At 32.7% G+C, this 21,922-nt stretch overlaps 4 protein-coding genes across 5 annotated transcripts; 2 read left to right on the plus strand and 2 right to left on the minus strand.

Annotated features, from left to right (window-relative positions):
- Nucleotides 1-478: 478 nt before the first annotated feature.
- Nucleotides 479-1,766, minus strand: LOC110732856 (RING-H2 finger protein ATL29-like). Its single transcript, XM_021912856.1, has one exon. The coding sequence runs from the start codon at nucleotides 1,370-1,372 to the stop codon at nucleotides 479-481; it is 894 nt and encodes a 297-aa protein (XP_021768548.1). The 5' UTR covers nucleotides 1,373-1,766.
- Nucleotides 1,767-2,754: 988 nt separating this feature from the next.
- On the minus strand, nucleotides 2,755-7,749 carry LOC110732557 (cinnamoyl-CoA reductase-like SNL6). 2 transcript variants are annotated; one of them, XM_021912514.1, is made up of 5 exons: nucleotides 7,143-7,749; nucleotides 6,801-6,964; nucleotides 4,482-4,649; nucleotides 4,023-4,357; nucleotides 2,755-3,279 (listed from the first exon to the last, which is right to left on the minus strand). In XM_021912514.1, exons 1-5 carry the CDS (start codon nucleotides 7,273-7,275, stop codon nucleotides 3,156-3,158), a joined length of 924 nt encoding a protein of 307 aa, XP_021768206.1. In that variant the 5' UTR covers nucleotides 7,276-7,749; the 3' UTR covers nucleotides 2,755-3,155. The 2 variants fall into 2 exon arrangements, with proteins under 2 accessions (XP_021768206.1, XP_021768205.1); XM_021912513.1 differs by having other exon boundaries at nucleotides 4,458-4,649; nucleotides 7,143-7,741.
- A 4,385-nt stretch (nucleotides 7,750-12,134) lies between these two features.
- On the plus strand, nucleotides 12,135-17,486 carry LOC110732558. The gene is made up of 4 exons (XM_021912515.1): nucleotides 12,135-12,569; nucleotides 13,388-13,523; nucleotides 16,784-16,869; nucleotides 16,950-17,486. The coding sequence occupies exons 1-4, from the start codon at nucleotides 12,231-12,233 to the stop codon at nucleotides 17,088-17,090; spliced, it is 702 nt and encodes a 233-aa protein (XP_021768207.1). The 5' UTR covers nucleotides 12,135-12,230; the 3' UTR covers nucleotides 17,091-17,486.
- Nucleotides 17,487-20,121: 2,635 nt separating this feature from the next.
- LOC110732559 lies at nucleotides 20,122-21,574 on the plus strand. Its single transcript, XM_021912516.1, has 3 exons — nucleotides 20,122-20,626; nucleotides 20,912-21,084; nucleotides 21,222-21,574. The coding sequence occupies exons 1-3, from the start codon at nucleotides 20,183-20,185 to the stop codon at nucleotides 21,325-21,327; spliced, it is 723 nt and encodes a 240-aa protein (XP_021768208.1). The 5' UTR covers nucleotides 20,122-20,182; the 3' UTR covers nucleotides 21,328-21,574.
- Nucleotides 21,575-21,922: the final 348 nt, after the last annotated feature.

Genomic DNA, 21,922 nt, shown 5'->3' on the forward strand with positions numbered 1-21,922 from the left:
AAAGGGTCCTTTACATTTTATTTTTTTTTATTTTTTGATAATTAATTAAATAATTATTTAAAAGTTAAATAATTTAAAAGGCAACCAATTACAAGCTGCCACGTGGCACAGTTAACGTTAATGACTAAATGAGTTAAACGGAAATGGCATGTTGTGACATTTATGTTAAACTCAGTGCTATATGGTGAATTAAAAATTTTTGTATGGTATATGGTGAATTTTGGAAAAAAATTTATGTGGTATATGGTGAATTTTTGTGTAGTACTTTGTATTTCTGTGTGATATATAGTGCTATTTTATGTAGCAAAACATGCAAATCTTCTACACAATTGATAAAATTGATTATACAAATATAATCTAAGCCTACAATATAATCCTAAACTAATTAAGTGGCCAAAACTTGAAAGTAGACCAGAGAAACATATAAATTGAATGGTTATAATGGAGATAAATGGAATGGTGTAGAAAATATAGATTGTTATACGTTGTTAGCTACTTGTGCAAAATCAGAAATTTCTCCAAAAACCTGATGATTTCTTGGCGGTATGCTTGTATAATCTCCAATTGCAGTACAACTTAATGTAACAAAATGCCTGTTTGTGATGGTTTCTTTGATATACTTTGGTAATCTTAACGTATATTTATAGTCATCCTCTTTAGTCCTATTTCTGTATATTGAATGTCCGGTAGAATGTGATCTTGGAAACTTTTCACTTATGAACGGAACTTCTCCATTTCCCTTATCATCGAACAATATCCCTTCATCAATAGGCTCATCATCCTCCTTAATCACAATGCTAATCGCGTCATCATTATCCCTGGGATCATTTCCACCGACAATTTCATCTACATTATTGTTTCCGATACTAGTTCTTGTACTCTCAATGTTGGGAAGCCTCTCGGGTGATTGCCTCGTGTCTAAGGCATCAAGGTTTCTCCGACAAACCGGACATGATTTATGAGACTCGAACCACAAATCGATACACTCTTGATGGAAGACATGGCAACAAGTCGTCAAGAGTCTAAGGACATCATCATCATCAAACTCGCACAAGCATATAGCACATTCAAGGCCGTACTTGTCACGTCGATAATCTTTTACACTTGAATATGTAAATGTTGGAAATGAGTTTACAATGCTTAAGTCTAGGCCAGGAGGAGTAAGGCTAGCTGGATTAATAGGGGTTCCACTAGGAGTTTTCCTATTATTCAAAGAATTAACTATATTTTCTAGAAAACATCTACAAAAATATATGGAAAAGAAACCTACAAAGAACATGACTAATAGAAGTATGGTTAACACGAGTGAAACGGGTGGAGTAGGGTCTTGAGGAAATGGTGGTTCGGGAATAGGCGCATCCGACGTCGACATCAGCGTATTGATGATCAGAGGGTTTGATTATTGGCCGGAAATTTATTACTCCGGCCTCAACTTTTTGCATTTGAAATTTTTTGATTTAGATATTCTACCTTGATTGAAATTTTATTTTTTCTTCTTGTGTGAGACTATTTTGTGAGGGCTGGTTTGAGAAAAAAGAGAACTTGTAGAGCAAATATGCATGAGATTAGAGCGTGGGTTCCTTAAATAAAGGTTTGACATGTAATTGAAGTTGAAGTGTGTAAGAGCTATTACCTACCATTTGTGTTGAGCGAGTCCTTGTGAGAAGAACTAGGAAATTTGTTGAGGAGGCTTTAATTCATAAACATTGATTTATAATATAAGAATAATGACATTTTTATCAAGAGATTAGTGGTTAATAAAGAGTTTGGCGGTGTAAGAGTTAAGTCTATCACTTGATATAATTTAATTTCCTCAAAGTTGTTACAGAAGTATTGCAAGTTATTTCTACTTATAGAATACACTTACTATATTTGATTTATAAAAAGAAAAAGTAACCAACTATATGGGAAAATGGGATTGGTACATAAATTCCTCTAATCTAGAAAAGTTGTATAATTTCTCTTTAGGGGCCGCTTAGAATGCGGGTAATAAATTAAGGGGGTAATAAAAATCAAACTAGGTAAATTACAGTTAATTAGAGGTATTATTGTAGAGATCAGAGACAAGGTGTTTATAAATGAATTAAGGTTGTAGTAACATAAGAAAAGAGAGGGGTGGAGGAATCATTACCCTCAAAATGAGAGTAATAGGTTACCCACTCTCCCCCTAGTGTAACCTATTACCCCCACAATAAGGGTGTAATAGTTCCCTTTCTTCATCTATCACCACACCATCACCACTAGCTCTCCCTCTCCTATGTTTACTTTAATTTTACTTGGTTTGACTTTTATTACCCCCTTAATTTAATACTCCCAATCCAAGCACCCCCTTATAGGTTAAAGTTCAAATTTTAAGCAAGTGATGAGAATCGATTCCAAGATCACCTGGAACCAGGAGGGGAGCTCTAACCACTTGAGTTATCCCTTATATAAAAAAATACTTATTCATCAATCAAGCTAGTGGGTGGCGCTTACAATTAATGATGCACGTTATATGTCCAAGGAGGTTCCACCTCAAAAACCATATGGCAATGAGGGGAGTAAGCCTTTAGCATTATAAAGTTAACACAATTTTCTCTTCTTTTCAATGTGGAATACATATCCCAATACTCACTCTTACTTTTACACTTAATTAATGTAGGACAACATTCCACACTCATGATGTGGATTTTCTTATAGGCTCAACATATAAATTGAGCATAATAACAAAGTACTTTGTAATTAGATTTCGTAATGTACCCTTGAACAAAGGAATGAAAGGATTATCGTCTGATAAATTGATGTTTCAATTCATAACAATTAAGTTCACACAAACGTACACCAATATATGTAATACATGTATAATACTACCATATGGATCTAATATATTGTAGTTGATATTATATCATATTAAAATAATGCGCTAAAACTTAAAATCTACAAGTACTAAGAAAACCTATAATTATTAAGTGATGTACTGATGTACGTATCATCGCGTTGTTGCTCTGATTTACCTATATATATATGTGTATAGATATTATTTTTATTTACAACATAGGACCACTTATTTGTACTCCCTAGTTGTGTAAAAAAATAGAGTAGCTTGCGCTTTGATTTTTTGCTTTGAAGATGATTAATCTAACTTGCCAAAAGACCTTCTATATTAGGAAGTTTAATTAATTTGAAACTATAAGTTGATTCTGATCTTGATCAATAGGATGAGATTCGAATTCCACGATCGATTTCTTCAACTTCTCATTGCTAATCTTCTGTTCAATCATTTTGGCGTCATCTTGGAAACTATACACATATCAACATGGAAAAATTCTTGTTAGATAATTAAAAACTCATACTATTTGCCAATGTTAACGATAAAGAAGAAGATAGTCATCTCCTTAAAATTGGTACTGATTTTTTTTTTTTTTTTTGTGTGTGTGTGTTTAGAGAGTCGTAAGGGCGGGGGTGAGGGAAGCTCTAACCACTTGAGCTATCCCCCACTCTTAGTACTGATATTTATTATAAACTTGTTAAAGACAATTTGTTATTAAAAAGCTAATATATTATCATTGTTTTAACTCAAGTGATGAGACTATATGAGAGTCACGATGATATTAAATATGTTTGGAACATAAATTTTTTTATGTACGATTAATATTAGATGTGATTGTACTCTAACTCAATGATGAAAGTAATGGCAAAAGTCCACCTTGAATGTAATGGGAGTTCAATGTTTGGTATGTACTTCATTCATGTGTTAAGAATTCCTCAGTCTCCCTTTCAGATCATATGTTTCTAGTCAAGCTCTTTTGTAAAGTTAAATTAACATCATTCTTAGTAATGTTACATGTCCAAATCATGAATAATGATCAATGTCTTAAAAATGATAAGCGATGAAGTCGATGATATTGACTTTTCTTTTGTTATCTATTTCGTAAGTCTTATATATTGGCATGCAATACAACAATAGTCTTTTTATATAATGGTACTCTGTATTAACGTGACAAAAAAGGTTAATAGCGCTATTAATTAGATAGATTTTATACCTTTGGGCATGTACTGGTGTTGATGGCAACAAGATCTTAGCAAGCTGAATCGCATTTTCGGGGCGGTTAATGACATGATTAAAGCATAAGTAGCGTCCATAAGTTGAAATATCTTCAAAGACATGAATATGAGCATCCACCAAGAAGCTCAAATCAACGGTCACAAGCACTCCATCTTGGTACATCTCAGCCGCTCCTTTTAAGTAAGGGTGTCTAATGGTAAGATCGGGCCCCACCAACAAACCAGCGTTGATTGTTATCATGCTAATTCCACGGTCCATTGCCAACGCCCATGCACTCTTCTCCGCTAAAGTCTTTGATAATGCATGCCACAACTAAAAAGAAGAACAAAAATTCAATTGAATTTAGTACTACATTATATTGCTATTTGACCTTGAATATTCTTAAATCTAGATGAGTGTAATATATTCTTACCTTAAACTTACGACAAAAACTTACATCGCTCCAATGTCTCTCATCAAGGTCTGATAACATTGATTGACGATCTTCTCTCCAAAGAATGGTGGCGGCTGATGATGTGAAAACGACTTTGTCAATAGTGTCCAATTGTGCGCATGCCTCTAATACGTTTTGTGCGGCTCTCACCTCTGTGTCCACTGTATACTCCTGAAATTATAAAAATTAGTATATTAATTGTCAGATTCGTCACAATTGAATTTTGTTACAAAGGGGACTATTTAAATTATCAAAACTTAAACTTTAATAAATATCAATTGAGTGACTTTGAATTTGTAGTACTAGGATTTCTGAAGCGTTGACCAACAACCAATTAAGTAATGACCAGTATTATATACTATTATAGTATTAGACATTTTCTTCCCAAACAGAAAAAGCCCACCGAAGAGGACCATTCATGCTGAAATTAATAACATGAACAAATGGCTGAATTTTGATCCACAATTATGGCTGACATAAAAATTTAAAATCTTGTTATATATCCTTGTTATTTCCTAAAATTCCACAATTTGTTGCCAAAACATGCATGTATTTTCGCATTAAATGTCATATTTCGTAGTATATTAACTGCACTTGGGCACCCTCAAAACGACAATCACCTTAACTAAAAGTTGAGAACTTAAACTTACACACTCTTAAATGTTTGCTTGAATTGTATGTCGTAGACAATGAATTTTGAAGTGCATGACAATTAATTTGGTCTTTTTGATAGAAACTCATCCAAAACATTGATCGTATATTTATTTGTTACCATTGATATCTTTTACACCATTGTGCGCGATAAAGGGGTGTTAAATTTTATACCAATTTGATTCAATGACCATAAAATGATACAATACAAATACGTAAAATGAAAAGTAATCAAGAGTTGACCAATATACTTTTGTTATTATTTACACGGGAGTCATATGAAATTGTCTACTTGCGCACATTAAAATTTGAAAATAAAAGGGGCAAAAACTTGGAAACAATATAAATTGAATGCCAAATTAAATTGTATTCTTGATAACCATCTCTTTCATGGTAGATTATTCAATGAATCCAGTAGCTTTCATCAATGAAAGAAAGGTTGCAAAAGCATACACTCTAAGTTTGGTGCAGTGTTTAATCACATGCAAAAGCTAGGTAATATTTGTAAAAAAAAAAAAAAAAAATGTAAAAAAAGAAAGAAAAAAAAAAACAACAACTAGCTATGATATAGACATTGAATCATTTGATTGGATGATCATGTCATATAACATATGATATACATACTCCGTATTAATAATTGAATACACATGCAATGATGTGGAAAGGCATATAATATGGTTGTATCAAATTTATTGTTCCCTCTTACCTAATTTATCGGCTTTGTAGCTGTAATTGCCTTTTTTCATAAAAAGTTTCAAATTTTACTCCAATATTGGACTATTGATACTTCGTATTATACTATAGTCACTATACGACTATAAATGTATAATACATGTGATTAAGGTATACTTTCATTTCTCTTTTGCTCATTTATTTAGGCTACCATCCAAATTTACCTAGGCTACCATCCAAATCGAGTTACTTGCAAGTTGCAACTCTCTTCCACGCTTTCCATCCATATTTTAGGAGATATATAATGTATCGAGATGAATTTTGTGTTACTCCCTCTGTTCTTAGATAATAGTATAGTACTAAAGTTACTTTTTTCTTTTGTTCGATTGTCCTAATACTTCCAAACAAGTGGCCACTAAGCTTTTTAAAATTCTAGTAAGTTAAAACTTGAACTATTACCTTGACTAATACAAAGAAAGACAATAATTGTATGGAAGTAAAGGAACTATGGACGCTAGTAGCGAATTTAGAGATTGCTTGTATATCCATTCAAAAAAAAAAGAAAAAAAAAATTACTTGTATATGTGCATGGTAGGGTCAATACATGTTTGATTGATTTTACAAAGTCAATACGTCAATATTTGCATTCAAAATCTAAAATTCAAACTCTATAATATGAAATTTCTAAACATTTGACCCCACAATCCATAAGTTTATCGGCCCTTGGATATTAATTATTGCATGATATGACGCCATGTTGGAGTGAAGATATAAATTTTAAAAAATCCAAGGATAATTATAATATATATACCAAAATTCCCTTAAAAATTAACCCGCAATCTAATTTTTTATGATTTTGATTATATAAAAACTAAGGTGTTATATATCTAAACCATATACTATTAAAAATATAACTTGCTAATTATAGATAGGGTATAGAAAAATCTGGAATTGAAAAAAAAAAAAAAATACATAGAAAATGGGGAATAGTCAACTTACATCATAGACAGGTTGATCATATGGAAGTTCAAAATTATAGAACAAAGCAGAGCAACCTTTCAAAGCATCAAGAATACTATGATAATCAAAAAGATCACAATCATAAATCTTCAGCTTTTCATTTCCATGATCATTACTCAACCCCTTCAATCCTTTCAACTCACCTATAAAAATTTATCAATATGTAATCAATAATAATGCACCAACCAAAATATACAATGAACACAAGTTAATTAATCTCTTCGTTTCTACATGTTGTTCCTACTTCGACATAGTCTCTGTCAAAGTAAGAACAACATTTAGAGACAGAGCGAGTATAACACATTATAGCTAGCAAAATACCATGGGGTTGAACAGCAGCATGAACAATGTAACCACGTTGAAGAAGTCGCCTTACAAGACTAGAACCAATGGAACCAGAAGCATCCATAACACACACCGTGTTCGAAATAGGAATAAACGATGCAGGTGCCATATTTGAGTAATAATAATCAGATAATCAGATAGAGAAAAAAAGGATTAAGGATTGTTAATCACTTTTTTTGTATGTTGTTGGTTAAATATAGCTAAGAAAAGAGAGGGTTTATGTGTGTATATATTTATGTGTTGTGTGAGTTTGTGTATATCTCCAAAACTTAGAGTATAAATATAAATAATAAAAAATAGTGTAGAATTATAGAAGTTGGTTCAACATGAAAGATAGGCTATGTTTGTGCATATATATAAAAATATAAAGTATGAAAATATGGAAGGAGAAGAAAGGGAGAGCTGGCATTCAAAGAGTGTGGGTTGTGATAATAATATTAAGTAGTGGCGAAGGAGGTGGTTGTTAGAAGGGAGAAAGGGAGATGATGTGAAGGAAATAAATGTTATAAAATATGATTAGTGTTTAATTAGTCAACGTACATGGCTACTTAGGAGAAGAAGATTAGATGATGGAAAATAAGGTGGATGGAAGTTGGGAAGGGGAAGTTATTAATTAAATAAATAAAATAAGTATATTGTTATAGGAGTTAAGCTAATTTTGGGATGTAGAAGTTTGGTAGAAACGTGTGTTTGTCAAAGGAGCCACATTTGCAAGAAACCAAACTAAACCAAGCCTCCGATGTTTCAATTTTTGTGTAGGGACCGTTTTGTGAATCGGAGGATATGTTGTATGTATATGTATGTTGTAGAATATTTGAGATGTGTCTTAAGTGTGTTCGATAATTTATACTCCCTGTATTTTTAAGTGTCTCTATTTAATCGACACATACATTATTCATTATGAAACTTTAACTGATGATATCCTTAATTATCAATTATTTGTTAGACTGCTACTTATAATATCAATGCATCATTGAAATGTTACATGTTGTTTGAAGTGACTGTAACATATTGATAGCCAATAACGTTTGTCAATTTTAATGTAAATAACAAATTAATAATGCAATAACTAATTAACAACTTTATAATATGTATGTATAGCCTTAAATGACACTTATGTGATATAGCGGATCGGAGTATGAATCGTATTACTGTTACGACTTACGAGGTAGAACTAACCTAGCTACCAGCATTCCCTTAGTTGTCCGAGTCAATGTGCTTTCTTGCTAAGCTAGTGGCTATTAAGGGGAGTACGATGTGGGGCTTGATTGACAACTAGTTGGGTTTCAAATTAGCTAGCTTGGGTTAGGTAACGGGTTAAATGGGACCAAGAGGGCATTAATAGTTGATTATAATTCTTGACAGTATAATCAAAAGATTGAGACCTAACTAAATAACTATGGATGAAAATGAGGTGGGTCGAATGTCGCAAATTGCTTATTCTTTTGAATATGATAGTAATTTGTTTGCAACATTTTGTACTCAAAACTCTCTTTGCAATGCATGGTTAATGATTTTTATTTGTTTCTTTATTTCATCTTCAATATGTGTATAGATTTTAATCCTAGCTAAGTCCTCTTTTACCCTCTTTCAAAAAAAAAAAAAAAAAAAAAAAAAAAGGGTCCTCTTTTACCCATGAAAAAAAGGAAAAAGGACATTCTCTTGTTATAAATATCTCTAATTTACTATATCATCATTTTGTATAAAGGTAATATCGTAATAGAAATGAATAACATTAGTAAATCTATGTAATGTATTAGAATTTTTTCTCTAATCTTGACTTAAATTTAACACGGAATTGAACCATTCCTTTATAAAATTATTCGAAGAGAACTCTGTTCATCTTTATTACTACTACTTACAATTCATTATTCACTTGCCGATCTAATAAATTTAGAACCAATGACCATTTGCGATGACAACCACGAAGTACGTGTGGCACACATAGTAACAAGGCCTACAACTACAAGTCTACAACAACATACAAGGGTATGTAGTTTGGTAACGGGGGTTGGTTAGTTCCGTGGGAGGGATAACAGGAGAATAACAAATGATGCAATTTATTGCAGTGAGCTGGCCATATTGCCTACCAATTTAAAGATACACACCTCTTACTCTTAATTTACTCTCTTATAGTAGCTTTAATTTTACGGACAACAGAAAACAATAGCTGGCGTATGTTGCCCTTTGTATTTAGATCTCCTTCAATTTTGTTCAAGTACTATAACATCTTGAAATCATTAATTTAGTCACAACATTAAAAAGAGTAGTCGTACTTAGATTATATTCGTTCGTCATTGATGAAGTCATTTTTTGGTTGGTTTTTTTTGTTAAGAATAGCTTAACCGCATTTTCTCAAGATTAAGAGCATTTGGTATAATGTTGTCGTAGTAATGGCCGGAATCAACTAATTATATTGTTTCTATAGTAAACAAAGTACCTGCATTTGTATATCATACTTCTTCCGTTCTATTAATATTGCAACAAGGAAGAAATTACGCATCCCAAAGCACATTTTATATATATGCTAAATATCTATAATTGTGTAAGAGTAAAAATTATAAAAAGTTGATATTGTGAAAGTATTTTATGAGACGAATCCAACAAGATCCCACATGACTATATTTTACTTAACGTATAAATCATATTATATGGTCAAACAAGAGTGATAAATATTGTAAAAAGTCCGTTGTTGCAATATTAATAGAACGGAAGAAGTACAATTTTGTGTGTGTATAAAGAGAGGTTGAATCACAAAAGGTAAAGAAATAGACGAGATTATATGTCATACCATAAATATGTACCATCTCAATACCTTAACTAAAAGACAAATAAAGTGCATAAATCAATAGTTATTTTTAATTTGACGGTTTAATCTTAATTAAGGCTTAAATAAATATGCTTAAGTTTCTTTCTGTCAAAACTTTGCTTAAATATCAACCTCATCACCAAACCATCAAATTACACTAATAATATTCATAGCTGTTTGATATTGAACGTTATGCCTCTGGATGTGCATTAAACTATTAAAGTACTTACATAAATGTAAGAATTGAGGATATTTGAAAGTTTTGGTCAACATTGACTTTTGTTGTTTGTCTTCTTACCACGACTACTGCATCAGTATGACAGTATATGACTCGATCTGCATTGTTTTTAAGTGCCGTCTTTTACTGACTAGTCACTCGGTCTTCCCCCCAAAGTCCCATACCCATTTACTCCTCCAATTTTGGCTCACTTAATAATCGTATTGTAAGTTATTAATACAACTTGTAACTATTATTAACTATTCGTATCATTACAAAATATGAATTTGGTAATGTGTATTAATCATATTTTCACTAACAACATCAAGGTAGACAGTTATGTAGTTGTTTAAAAATTAAAATTTTACTAGTTTGTGTCATGCAACATTTTGTTTACACGGGACATCAAAGTACGTGTAATACTAGTATATATCGTGGATCATTTTTATATATGGAGTATTTCGAATCGTAATGCTATCATATCAGATCAATAAAATAATATCATGAACTAATTGACTCACAAAATAAATATAGAACCTTACCAACCACTTTTCCTATGCTTAGTCTCTAGCCTCTTACTAGGTTTACAATTTATTTTGTTGTCTACATCGTAAAAAATAGACTAATTTCAACCCATGATTTAGTTTAATTCACTTGTTGTTTTTTAACTTCAATAAATCTGTGCAATATAAATACAATTCGTCTTTCCTTGGTCTCTCTGTGATGGAGTCGTCATTTGTTTGTTTACTAGTTTGTTTCTCGATTTATCATTATAAAATTAGTTAATTGATCATTCAAATGATATCATGAAGAAATTGACTTACCTAATAAACAAATAAAGAAAAAAATAACCTTAACAACCACCCTTCCTTTGCTCGGTCTCCTCTTACTAGGTTTATAATTTATTTTGTTGTCTATATCGAAAGAAATTTGACTATCTTCGAACTTTTTTTATTTATTTCACCTTTTCTTTTTTAAATTATTGCGTGACAACCTTGACATTCAACCATCACAAGAGTCTGCACGACAGAATAACCATAGGTTCAAATTTCATCCATTTCTCCTTCGGGTGGAATATTTAGCAATCAAGGATTCATGAGTTTCAACATAGCTTAAGTTATGATGAAGTCGTAGTACATGTTGTTGGACTTACTAGGTATTATGATTGCTATGAACAATGGACCAATCAACCCAAGAATATTTGCATAGATTATATACGGGTTGGCCCATAACTCCCTATGGGCTATAACAAGCAATGGTCCAATATAGCAACTCAAATACCATATCCATTATCTATGAAGCTAACATATAAGAGCACTACTAATGGTGAGCTAAAAATTTGCTCATGGGCATTTTGAGTGGGCATAAAATTTGCTCATGCATTATAATGGTGAGCAAATGAGAAAAAGCCAAAAAATGCTCATAAGTATTTCTGAAAATGCCCAAGACTTGAGCATTTTTTAAGATGAATAGTGCTCTGGTGGGCCCCACAATTTGCAATGGTTATATTTTTTGTAATGCAAATTCTGAAATAAATATTTATTAAAAAATAAAAATAAAATTACAAACGGTCATAAAATATAATTCTCTATAAATAGACATGCATTTTGATATATTTTGGTATAATTTCAGAAATACCATAAATCCTCCATATTCTTTATTTTAACGATAAAAACGACACAAATAAAAAAAAAATAAGTTACACAAATTTAGACTAGTTTTTATTTATTTGGAGTAATATTGTTAAAATATAAATGAAATTAATAAATAAAGAAATGTTGTGTAGGAGAGAGAAAGTAATGGTGGGGTATTGAAAAAGTAAGAGAGAAAGAGGAGTGGACAAACATTTTTTTTGCTCACTATTGGGAGAAAAATTGTGAAAAAAATTGTGAAAAAAATTTACCCATCAGCAAAACAGATTTGTTGAGAGAGAAAGTGGGTAGAGAGACAGTGGGTGGGCATTTTTTTTTCCACCATTAAGATTGGTCTAACCGAAGAAAACCAAGTTCTATCGAAGAAGAAATCAATTGAAAAAAAAATGACTGCAAATTCAGAATCAGAACCTCAAACATCTTCATCTTCTTCCTCAAATTCAACTATATCAACAACAACAACAGCTGGTTCTTCTTCAACATCTGGTTTAATTTTGTCAAACACAGAAATTATACTATCTTTCCTCAATTCATCATCATCATCTTCATCAAATCTCCCTGAAAATCTCCGGCAATCTGCAGTTTCTCTCTCCTCTCAATCTTCCCTCCCTTATCAATCTCTGAGATCCATCTGGGTTGCCTCTAACCCCACTACTAGACCCTCTCTCTCTCTCCTCCTTCGCGGTTCTTCTTTCCTCTTCAACAGCCCTAAACCTCGAGAAAAGGTATCAGCTTTACTCTTCCCCTTAATTTTATTCTTTGAATTAGAGTTTTTCTGGGTTTTAAATTTTGCAATCAATTCAACCTTTTATTTTCTGTTTTGGTGATGATTGACTGATACTTAGATTGGGTGTAATAAACTATTAAATGTTTTTGGGGTGAAATTGCATTTTGTGGGCATGTTGGATATGATTAGTTATAGCTGTTCAAATTCTATAGTGTGTTTAGAATTAAGAAGTAATTGTTTGTTGAGTGTATTTTCCATGTTTTTGAGTTTTAATTATGATTGATGATGTTATTAAAGTAAATGTGTAACAAGTTCTAATTTTGTAGTTGGTATATTGATTATTCAGAAAAAAATGCAGACTATCTATTTTTGCTCTTATGAATTTTGATAATTGATGAATTAGTATCTCTTCCTACATTGCTGTCTCACTATTGATGGTGGTATATGTATCTTGATATATTAGTGTTTTTGCTGCATTTTTTAGAATTATTGAGTATGATGTTGATAAATCTATATAAATAATTTACAGTAATTTGAGGCCTCTGTTTAGGTGATTGGTTTCAGGGTGTGTATTCTGAATTTTTTATGATCATTGGATAATTGATGAAGGAATTGAAGTACTTGTAACAAGTTTTAGTTTTTCTGCTGTGATGCTTGAATGCTTGTACTTGAGTTTCATCTCATTTTCCCTAAAATACTTTGATGTTCTCGGGAATGATTAGAGGCTAGAGATTGGCGTGGCCAAGTTTATTTTATTCGTGTAGCTTATGCTGGTTAGATATGTGTCTGATGCTTGGGGATTTCGGTTATGTTTAGAGTGAAGAGCTGAAAGCAAGGTTGAAGAAGCTAGAGGAGTTAGCTGAGAGGAAAGCATATGCAGAGCTTGTGAAAGATATTACTCCAAAGGAGCCAAATGAGCCCTTTTCAACTTACAAGGACCAACTTGGATTTGGTATGTGGCTTCGAACTTTTACTTGCTTAACTCATGTTCTCTATTTAATTGTAGCTCAACCTGCATGCTAAAAATATGTCTATTGTAATTGATGATAACAAGATATTTGTTACAAACTTACGACGTGCTTTCAATTCTGTTAATGTCGGTTCCTTTTGTTTTCTCTCTTAAAAAAATATCTGGCAATTTTTGTGAAGTTGCTTGGTCAGATTTCGCCTTCAATTTGTTTCAAAGGTGTTAGGTTCTTCTTTGAAATGAAGTTGACACGTCAATTGGACTGGCCGACAGCCAAACCCTACTTTCTTGTGAACCTGTGATAATATGATGTACTAAAAGCTAGATTAGACTGATTTCTGTTTCAAGTCTCTGGAAAAGGAGGAGTTCCTTGATAGTACATTTGGTAGATTTACAAATGATTTGATATCTAGATAACTTCCTTGAGAAGTTCTACATATAAACAAATAGTTATGTCAAAGAGAAGATCCACTGTTGCTGGCTTGGTAGATCCAGCACTTGGCAGTATGCACCACCTGCCCCATTATTTACAATCTTCTGTACTTATCTTCAAATCTACCTATGGTTTCAGTATCCTACCAAGATTACTCGTTTTTCCTCATTCATACTGTGGATAAGTGTCTAACTACCTGCTTCTCATTTTGGTCTATGCTCAGTAAGTCGGTAGGGGTGAGCACGGATTGGATATTGGATATCCGATCCGAAACTGGGTTTCCGTTCGGATATCCGTATCCGAAAATTCCTATATTTGATATCCGTATCCTATCCGAAAATATTCGGACATCCGATATCCGGATATCCGAAAATTTCGGATCGGATACCTCGAATATCCAATATCCGGCCTTTTTAAAAAATATTCATTTAAGGGAAATTGATATACTAATTTAATCGCCAAATTTTTTTTGTTAAGGCAAATTGATATACTTAGTATATTGAAGTTGAGCCAAAAGCAAATTAAACAACTCCAAAAAATAAAAATAAAATTAATTCATTGCAACAACTAAGGAGAGGAACAAATAGATTAGAAAATTTTAAAATCAAACAATTAAATTCACCAATTACAAATCAAAGAAATTTTAAACTAATTGACATTGAGAAGAAGCAGAGAAGAGAAGCTGCCGGACCGCTGGCGGATGCGACGATGGTGTGCTGCGGGTTGAAGCTAGGCAATTGCGTAAATGGGTCGTGGCTGGAAGGAAGCCGTGGTGTTGCGGGTGTTGTTGCGTATTATCGTGGATGTTGATGGCGGTGGCTGGAGGGAAGCCATGATGTTGCGGATGTTTGTTGCAGATCGTTGTCGTGGGCCGCTGGTGGTTGCAGTCGTGAGGAGGGAAGCCGAGCAAGCTGTTGGTGGTTGTGGATGTTGATGGTGGTGAATTGAGGGAAATCAGAGTACAGAATTTTTCACCAAAAAAAAGATCTGATAGGACCATAGGAGAGAGAAGATAAAGAGAAGAAAGAGAAAAGAGAGTGAGAGGCGGTGGAGGGTTTGCGAAATTGGAGGGTTTTGATTTAGGGTTAGCTGGGTTTGGTATTTGGGCCTTTGGGGGTATTTAGGCCTCTGGGGTATTTAGGGTTTGCTGATTTGAGTATTTTTTCGGATTTTAGATCGGATATCCAATACCCAAAATTTAATATTTCGATATCCGAAACTGATTTTGGATCGGTTATCCAAAATTTTCGGATCGAATACGGATCGGATTTTCAGATAGTTTTGCTCAGCCCTATAAGTCGATAGTCATTATCATCCTTGCTACTGTGGTCAATGAGAAACCCATCCAAGGCTTTTTAGAATAACAAGTGACTACACAATTTGGATGCACATACTTGATCAGTCAATCTTGTGTAATGTGTACTGTAGGAATCGTCTTTTTTCTGTTTTCTGCAACATTTCTCTTCACTGTCTAATAACTCCTTTTAAGTTATAGGCAGTATGCAATTTCCTATAAACACCAATCCAAATTTGCCTCTTGTGCTTGTGCTGGAGTAAGGATTAGTCTTGATTATGAGTATATGACCTACCAGAATCCACTGAAGGCAAGATCCTCCTTAGGTCTTGAACTCCTGATGTTTTCCTATATGCTTGAGTGAGAAATTCAACTTCAAAAGGTATTCAGCTCCATCAAGCATTACCTCGCCTTTAAACCCTTTTTTTTTTTTTTTTTTTTTTTTGGGGGGGGGGGGGGGCGGGGGTTTCAAAATCTGAAATTTGGAGATTCATTTTCAAAGAATCCAAACAACGGTAAAATTTCAAGAGACATGTGATGTACAAAGTGTATATTTTCCAAACAATTGCTTCTTAGATTCTTAGAATGATCTTTATTCTTACATTTGCATAATAAGGCCTCGTTTGGTTGACATGAGAAATAAATTCCCGTAGAAAGTTGTATTTCATGGGAAATCATTTCCCCCAAATGAAATTAGAATGATCTTTATTCTTACATTTGCATAATAAGACCTCGTTTGGTTGACATGAGAAATAAATTCCCGTAGAAAGTTGTATTTCATGGGAAATCATTTCCCAAATGAAATTCCTAGGAATTTCTTTAACTTGTTTGGTTGTGCAATGGGAAGTTGGAATTCCCATGAACTTTGAATGACCAAGGGGGGGTTAGGTAATTCACTTCCTACATTTTGTGGGAAGTGGAAATTCCCATGAATTCCAACTTCCCCCATTTTTACTTTTTTATATCAACCAAACAACTATCCAAATTATAAAATCCCATGAATTTTAACTTCCCCAATTTTACTTTGTCAACCAAACAACCCCTAAGAATATCACTAACTTCAGCTGTTCTGCAAACTGGAAAGAGTTTTGGGCTCTGTTAACACTTTTATTCCTCTTTCATTGCTTGGCTCTTGTCCCTTTGATCGTGACTTCAATCTACCTCTGTTGCTTATATGTTTAACTTGGAAACAAATTAACTCCTCTAAGCTCCTACTCTGTTTTTTTTTTTTTTTTTTCCTTCTCCTATAGATTTTTCATACTACAAAAGAGAGTGGAAATACATAATGTTTGGTTAAGCTAGCTTGAATGAGAATGATATTTTACCAAAATGAAAGAAAACTGTCTCCGCATTATTATATCCATAATTTAACTCGGAAGTTGAACTATGAGCATGCTTCTTGTATTTCTTGTTCAGATTCTGCCTTTTTTAAAAAATATTATCAAGCATGTATCTGCTACTTGCTTGCTTGCATGTGGTTTAGATTTAGCTTAGCTAAGATCAGGTTATGTTTTGCAGGTTTACATGTCGTGGTCATAATGTTTACTGGTTACCTTGTTGGATACATTGCCTTCAGGGCATTGTTTGACCGTAACCCGATCATGGTAAGTTGATGGAACTTTCACATAAATTATGCTTATAATTGAAGTGAAATTGCTAATGGCAGGTGAATTTTTATTTTCAGAGTACTGCAGGAGGCATCCTAGGTTTGGTTCTTGGCATGCTTGTGGAAACCCTTTTATTCATCATTAGAACTACTGATTACAGTGAAAAATCATCTAAACCTCGCCCGCCTTCTAACTTGAAGTTCAAGAAAAATCAATAGGATCTTAGGTTGAGATTCCCCTCAGGCACGCCTCCTTCTCTTTCTCTTACTTGTGTTCCTCACTTAAAAGAGATAGGTGTTCTTGATTTCCATGTGTTGTTGTATACACTTTTTTCCCCAATAAATAAGGCTTATTTAATTGTACACACAACGGAGTATATAATTAAGCTAAATGTAGCTAGAGTCAAAGCACAATAGAACCTTCAGTTTCTTGTATACATTAAGAAGCCATATCAAAGTTTAAATCTTTACTTAGCTGAGAGGTTTTTTCAATCCTCACGGAGAAAAACTGATAAACTGCACATGTGTTTTGAAGATTGCGTTGAAAAATAGCGATTTTTTTTTTTTTAAAGGTTTATTGAAAGAAGCGGCTTTACCTGCCAATTTTAATTGATTTGATGAGCTTTCTCTAGTTTCAACTTTCAAGTAGCTCATGTGAGATTGTCTATTTTTTTTCAAACGAGTTTCAAAATCGTGTTTGGATCAATTTCGGTTCAATTCAAATCATTATCGTATATTTTCGTGTACAGCATAAACATGGATCGGGTAAGTTTTATCCTTGATCTCTTCAGGTGGGAGACTCGTAAATGCATGGGAATCGGGTAGCATGGCAATATCTTTTTTGTTGATCTTACAACTTTCTATAAATATAAATCATGTTTATTGTACCCTGTTTTGGAGATTGAAGAAACTTTTCAACTTGTTTGGTTGGGTTATGGGATTATGGAAAGTAGGTTATACTTTAGTATCTTGTCTAGAATGTCTACGGTCTTGCGATCGGAAATCTGTCATGTGATTATGGGTGAGTAAACTTCGCATGATCCGAGTCTTCACATGCACACTACAAAAAGTGTTATCGGGTTCGATGTACCTGTACTTTATAGCTAGATTAATGCAATCCAATCTTTTTTTTTCTAATTTAAAAGTAATTTAAGTAAATGTTTTTACTTACGTTAGCAAATCACTCTTGTTATGGACCAAAACAGGGAAGAAATAAGAGGTATTATAATGCTGTTAATTTCAATATCAATAGTTACTATACCGATCAAACTAGATATGGGAGTCATATTCAAAGAAAACAATCAATATCCAACACAAAGTTAATGAGAATTACCTAAACCTAATATGATCGTCACATTATTTGATAGACTAACCTGTTTATCATATTTTGTTATTGTGTATGTCATGTATCTCTATAAATTTGATTATAGTCCAATAATACAATTCGAAATAGGCACAAGGTATACGTCCACTCGAATAGACTTTGTCGAATTCTACCTGATTATGATGTACTTGGTAAGAGAGTGTTGTTTCTTGAATACGTTCATAAGGGGAATGGATCGGACCATAGTTTTGGTACCATTTCAATGAAGTAAGGACGCCGAGAATCCACTTGTAAGAAAACCATTTGCCATAGAAAGCAACCTTCAAAGTTTCTTTCGTCATAAAATTAAAAATTTGAAAAGACTTCCATTGTTGTTAACACTCTCAAGTAGCACCCACAATTTGGGAATATGGTAAAATCCAATTCTAAAAATGGCAATAGTAATGGCACAAATATGATTGTAGTGGGGACCTAAATAAGAAACCATAAAAGGGCACACAGTTTGGACATATATACATAATACAACAGTGATCGTACCATTTGTGCGGTTCATCTTTCTTTGTGGCGAAATCTAATTAGAAACCATAGAAGTGCACACAGTTTGCACTAGCATGTGTGCATGATTAGCTTTCTTTCTAGTGTTAGGTTTTTGGACAGTTTCTAAATTTAATCAATCTACTACATTGTCATTTGTCAACATACACATCGCAGAGTTTTGAATAGTTGAACCTAATGCAATTCTGCTTGACGGGCTTTGATTGATCGAATTAGGTTGTCTATCTAATCCTAATTAACCCAATCTTAAAACATATGTGTTCGACAATAACTTTTTAGATGAATTATTTCGACTTAATTCCCAGATACTATTTTATGACAATCAGGCAATGCATATACTCGTACATTTTAAGGTAGTCCATTAAAATTTTACTTCTTATTACAGTACCATAACTAGCTTCCAGACTGTCTTTTTGCAAAATTATGAAAATCAACTTCTTTTTTTTTATTTATTTTTGTTATTTAAATTACTATTTTGAATTATTTTTTATATTGAACCCATTAATGGCTTTAACAACTTGTATCTTATACTTTGTACCTAATAGTTAGTGCGCCAATTTAGTTGCAAACGAGTGAGTCAAGCAAAGAAGTAGAATGTTTATGTTCATTAATCTAATTATAATTGAATCAAAACTTTATCAAAGCTTTACTCTCTTCATTCAAACTTTACCCAAGACACTTTTAAGTTTGTACTGCTAGGTAAAATGAGTAATGAACTCCAAAATTTCCCTATGCAATGATTAAACTTAGACCATCTTCAATGGTGAGACTTTACTTTAGGTATCAAAATACAAAATGAGTTGTTATTTACATCCAATGGTTATACCCAATCCACTTCTCAATTTAGCAACTCATATGATACATAATTTCTCAATAGTGAAACTTTCTTTAAGTATACTAATTGTCATTGTTCAATATGACCCACTACATCCAATTAAATAAACAATTTAAAATTTTTACAAAAACATGAAAAATTAAATAAATAAATTAATCAATAAAAAATTAATAATAGCCCACTTTTTTCCATCAATTAAGACTCAAAATTAAGTATCTAAACTTAATTACATTCCCTTTAAGTCTCCCCTTATGCTCTCAATCTATCCATTTATCCGTACATTGCATAGCCTTTTGTCGTTACATTCCAAGTGGCATCTTAAGACTTCCAATTAACATTTTCCACGTGCCACGTATACACTTTTTTCAACCATTTCCCATTTTAATAAAAACAGTCATACTCTTATTAGTTACTGTATTACTCTCTCTCCTCGACCACCTCCCACGCGTGTGCCTTACGTTCAGCAAATCACGTGACTCCTTACACGTGTCACCTTCCCATTAACCCTTTCTCATATATATATCCACCTCAAAGTCCACCTTTTCTACTCAGATCTTCGCCTTCTTCTCTTTTTTTTCACTCGAAAAAATAAACACCATGAAATCTGCACTTCTAAGAACCGGTTCAATCCCGGTTCAAACCCTGAACCAGATACCTTCACTAAACGGAAGTTCTTGTTCTTCTCCAAAGATTTCATTCCGGTCTGAAAATTGTGGGTTTAACAAGATTAGACGGTCTAACTCCGATACTGAGTTGACTCGTTCCGAGTTGATGATCAGCTCCCGTTTAACCCGAGTTGGATCGGTTTCTTTTCCCGATTTAGGTGTTATTGCTGAAGAGGAATTAACCGGACGATTCGGAATCGGAATTGGAACCGGAAATGGTAAAGGGAATAATTATGGAGGTAAAGGAAAAGGTGGGAGTAACAATAATAATAATGGTAATGAAAAGGGTAGTGTTGGAGAGTATTACCAACAAATGTTAAAGTCAAATCCTGGTGATTCTTTGCTTTTGAGAAACTACGGGAAATATTTGCATGAGGTAACGTTTCCGATTTTAATACTTAATAGTCATGTGAATATTTTATCGTATAATTTGACTGTATAACGTGACAATTTAATCTAGGGAGTTTTTCTCGTCTGTTAGACCTTATTAGACTTATTCGTTTTGTATGATTATAAGTATTCACTCTATTCAAAATTAATAATCACGTGAATATGTGATCGTGCAACTTGAACAAATTAAATAGTGTGACAATTAAATTTTTTTACGAGAATGTAACTATGTGATGATTGTTTGATTGATGATGTAATTGTATAAATATAGGTGGAGAAAAATGTGGAGAAAGCAGAGGAATGTTATGGGAGAGCAATATTAGCAAGTCCAGGAGATGGAGAATTATTATCATTATATGGGAATTTAATTTGGGAAACTTCAAAGGATGAAGATCGAGCTCAATTTTACTATGATCAAGCTGTGCTTGCCTCACCTGATGATAGGTAATCAATTGTACTGTATTGCCTATTTTATTCATTTTTTGCCTTTCTAGTTTTCATTATTTGTGTATATCGGTTAAAAGTTTGTATTTTTATGTTGACTTGATTCTTATTACAGTATATTTTTTTGGTATTGATAGCATGGTATTAGGATCATATGCACACTTTTTATGGGAAGCAGAGGATGATGAAGAAATAATGAAGCATGGAAGTGATGCTGTTCCTGCTATGATTGGAGCTCACTAATCAATAATTCAAGAATTGGGCTCCTTAACTTTTGATTTTGAGTTTTAACCTTTTTAGGGCATTTAAATAAAGTCATTTTGTAATGTATTGAGTTTTCATGTTTTTACTAACCTCTAAAACTATGTATTACTTACTATTAGTAGGGAATAAATAGAATGATGCATGTAAAATGAGAGATGCAAGACTACAATTAATATATGTATAATTTTTATTTATATGATTAAGTAAATATATATATTATCACATCTATCTCTGAATTAATGTTTTTTTCCACTGTTGTCAATACTATATCTCCAAAGTTTTTTATTTTTTTTAATTTTGATATTAGTAGTAAATTTTGATTTTTCTAAGATTGAACAACCAAATATAGAGTAAATACACTGTGTAGATACTTTGAGTTATGATTTATGAATACTACATATCTGTTATCGGTAATTCAATATGTAAGATGTCTAAAGATCAACTAGTTGTAAGAAAGAGCTAGATCAAATCTCAAAAAATAAAATAAAAAGGCATTGATAAGAGTATTGAATAATTAATAATTAGATAAATGAGAAGCAAATCAAAATCCATCTCTATCCATATAATATGGGTA

This window comes from Chenopodium quinoa, unplaced genomic scaffold, assembly GCF_001683475.1.
Source record: "Chenopodium quinoa cultivar QQ74 unplaced genomic scaffold, ASM168347v1, whole genome shotgun sequence".
NCBI classification, from domain to species: domain Eukaryota; kingdom Viridiplantae; phylum Streptophyta; class Magnoliopsida; order Caryophyllales; family Amaranthaceae; genus Chenopodium; species Chenopodium quinoa.

Coding starts and splice junctions, on each gene's coding strand:
- LOC110732557 (XM_021912513.1), bottom strand. CDS start 7,275: ATGGCACCTGCATCGTTTATTCCTATTTCGAACACGGTGTGTGTTATG. Junction 6,965..7,142: donor TGCTGCTGTTCAACCCCATG/GTATTTTGCTAG, acceptor AAATTTTTATAG/GTGAGTTGAAAGGATTGAAG. Junction 4,650..6,800: donor ATGATCAACCTGTCTATGAT/GTAAGTTGACTA, acceptor TTATAATTTCAG/GAGTATACAGTGGACACAGA.
- LOC110732559 (XM_021912516.1), top strand. CDS start 20,183: ATGAAATCTGCACTTCTAAGAACCGGTTCAATCCCGGTTCAAACCCTG. Junction 20,627..20,911: donor ACGGGAAATATTTGCATGAG/GTAACGTTTCCG, acceptor GTATAAATATAG/GTGGAGAAAAATGTGGAGAA. Junction 21,085..21,221: donor CTTGCCTCACCTGATGATAG/GTAATCAATTGT, acceptor TGGTATTGATAG/CATGGTATTAGGATCATATG.
- LOC110732558 (XM_021912515.1), top strand. CDS start 12,231: ATGACTGCAAATTCAGAATCAGAACCTCAAACATCTTCATCTTCTTCC. Junction 13,524..16,783: donor CAAGGACCAACTTGGATTTG/GTATGTGGCTTC, acceptor TATGTTTTGCAG/GTTTACATGTCGTGGTCATA. Junction 16,870..16,949: donor TTGACCGTAACCCGATCATG/GTAAGTTGATGG, acceptor TTTTATTTTCAG/AGTACTGCAGGAGGCATCCT.
- LOC110732856 (XM_021912856.1), bottom strand. CDS start 1,372: ATGTCGACGTCGGATGCGCCTATTCCCGAACCACCATTTCCTCAAGAC.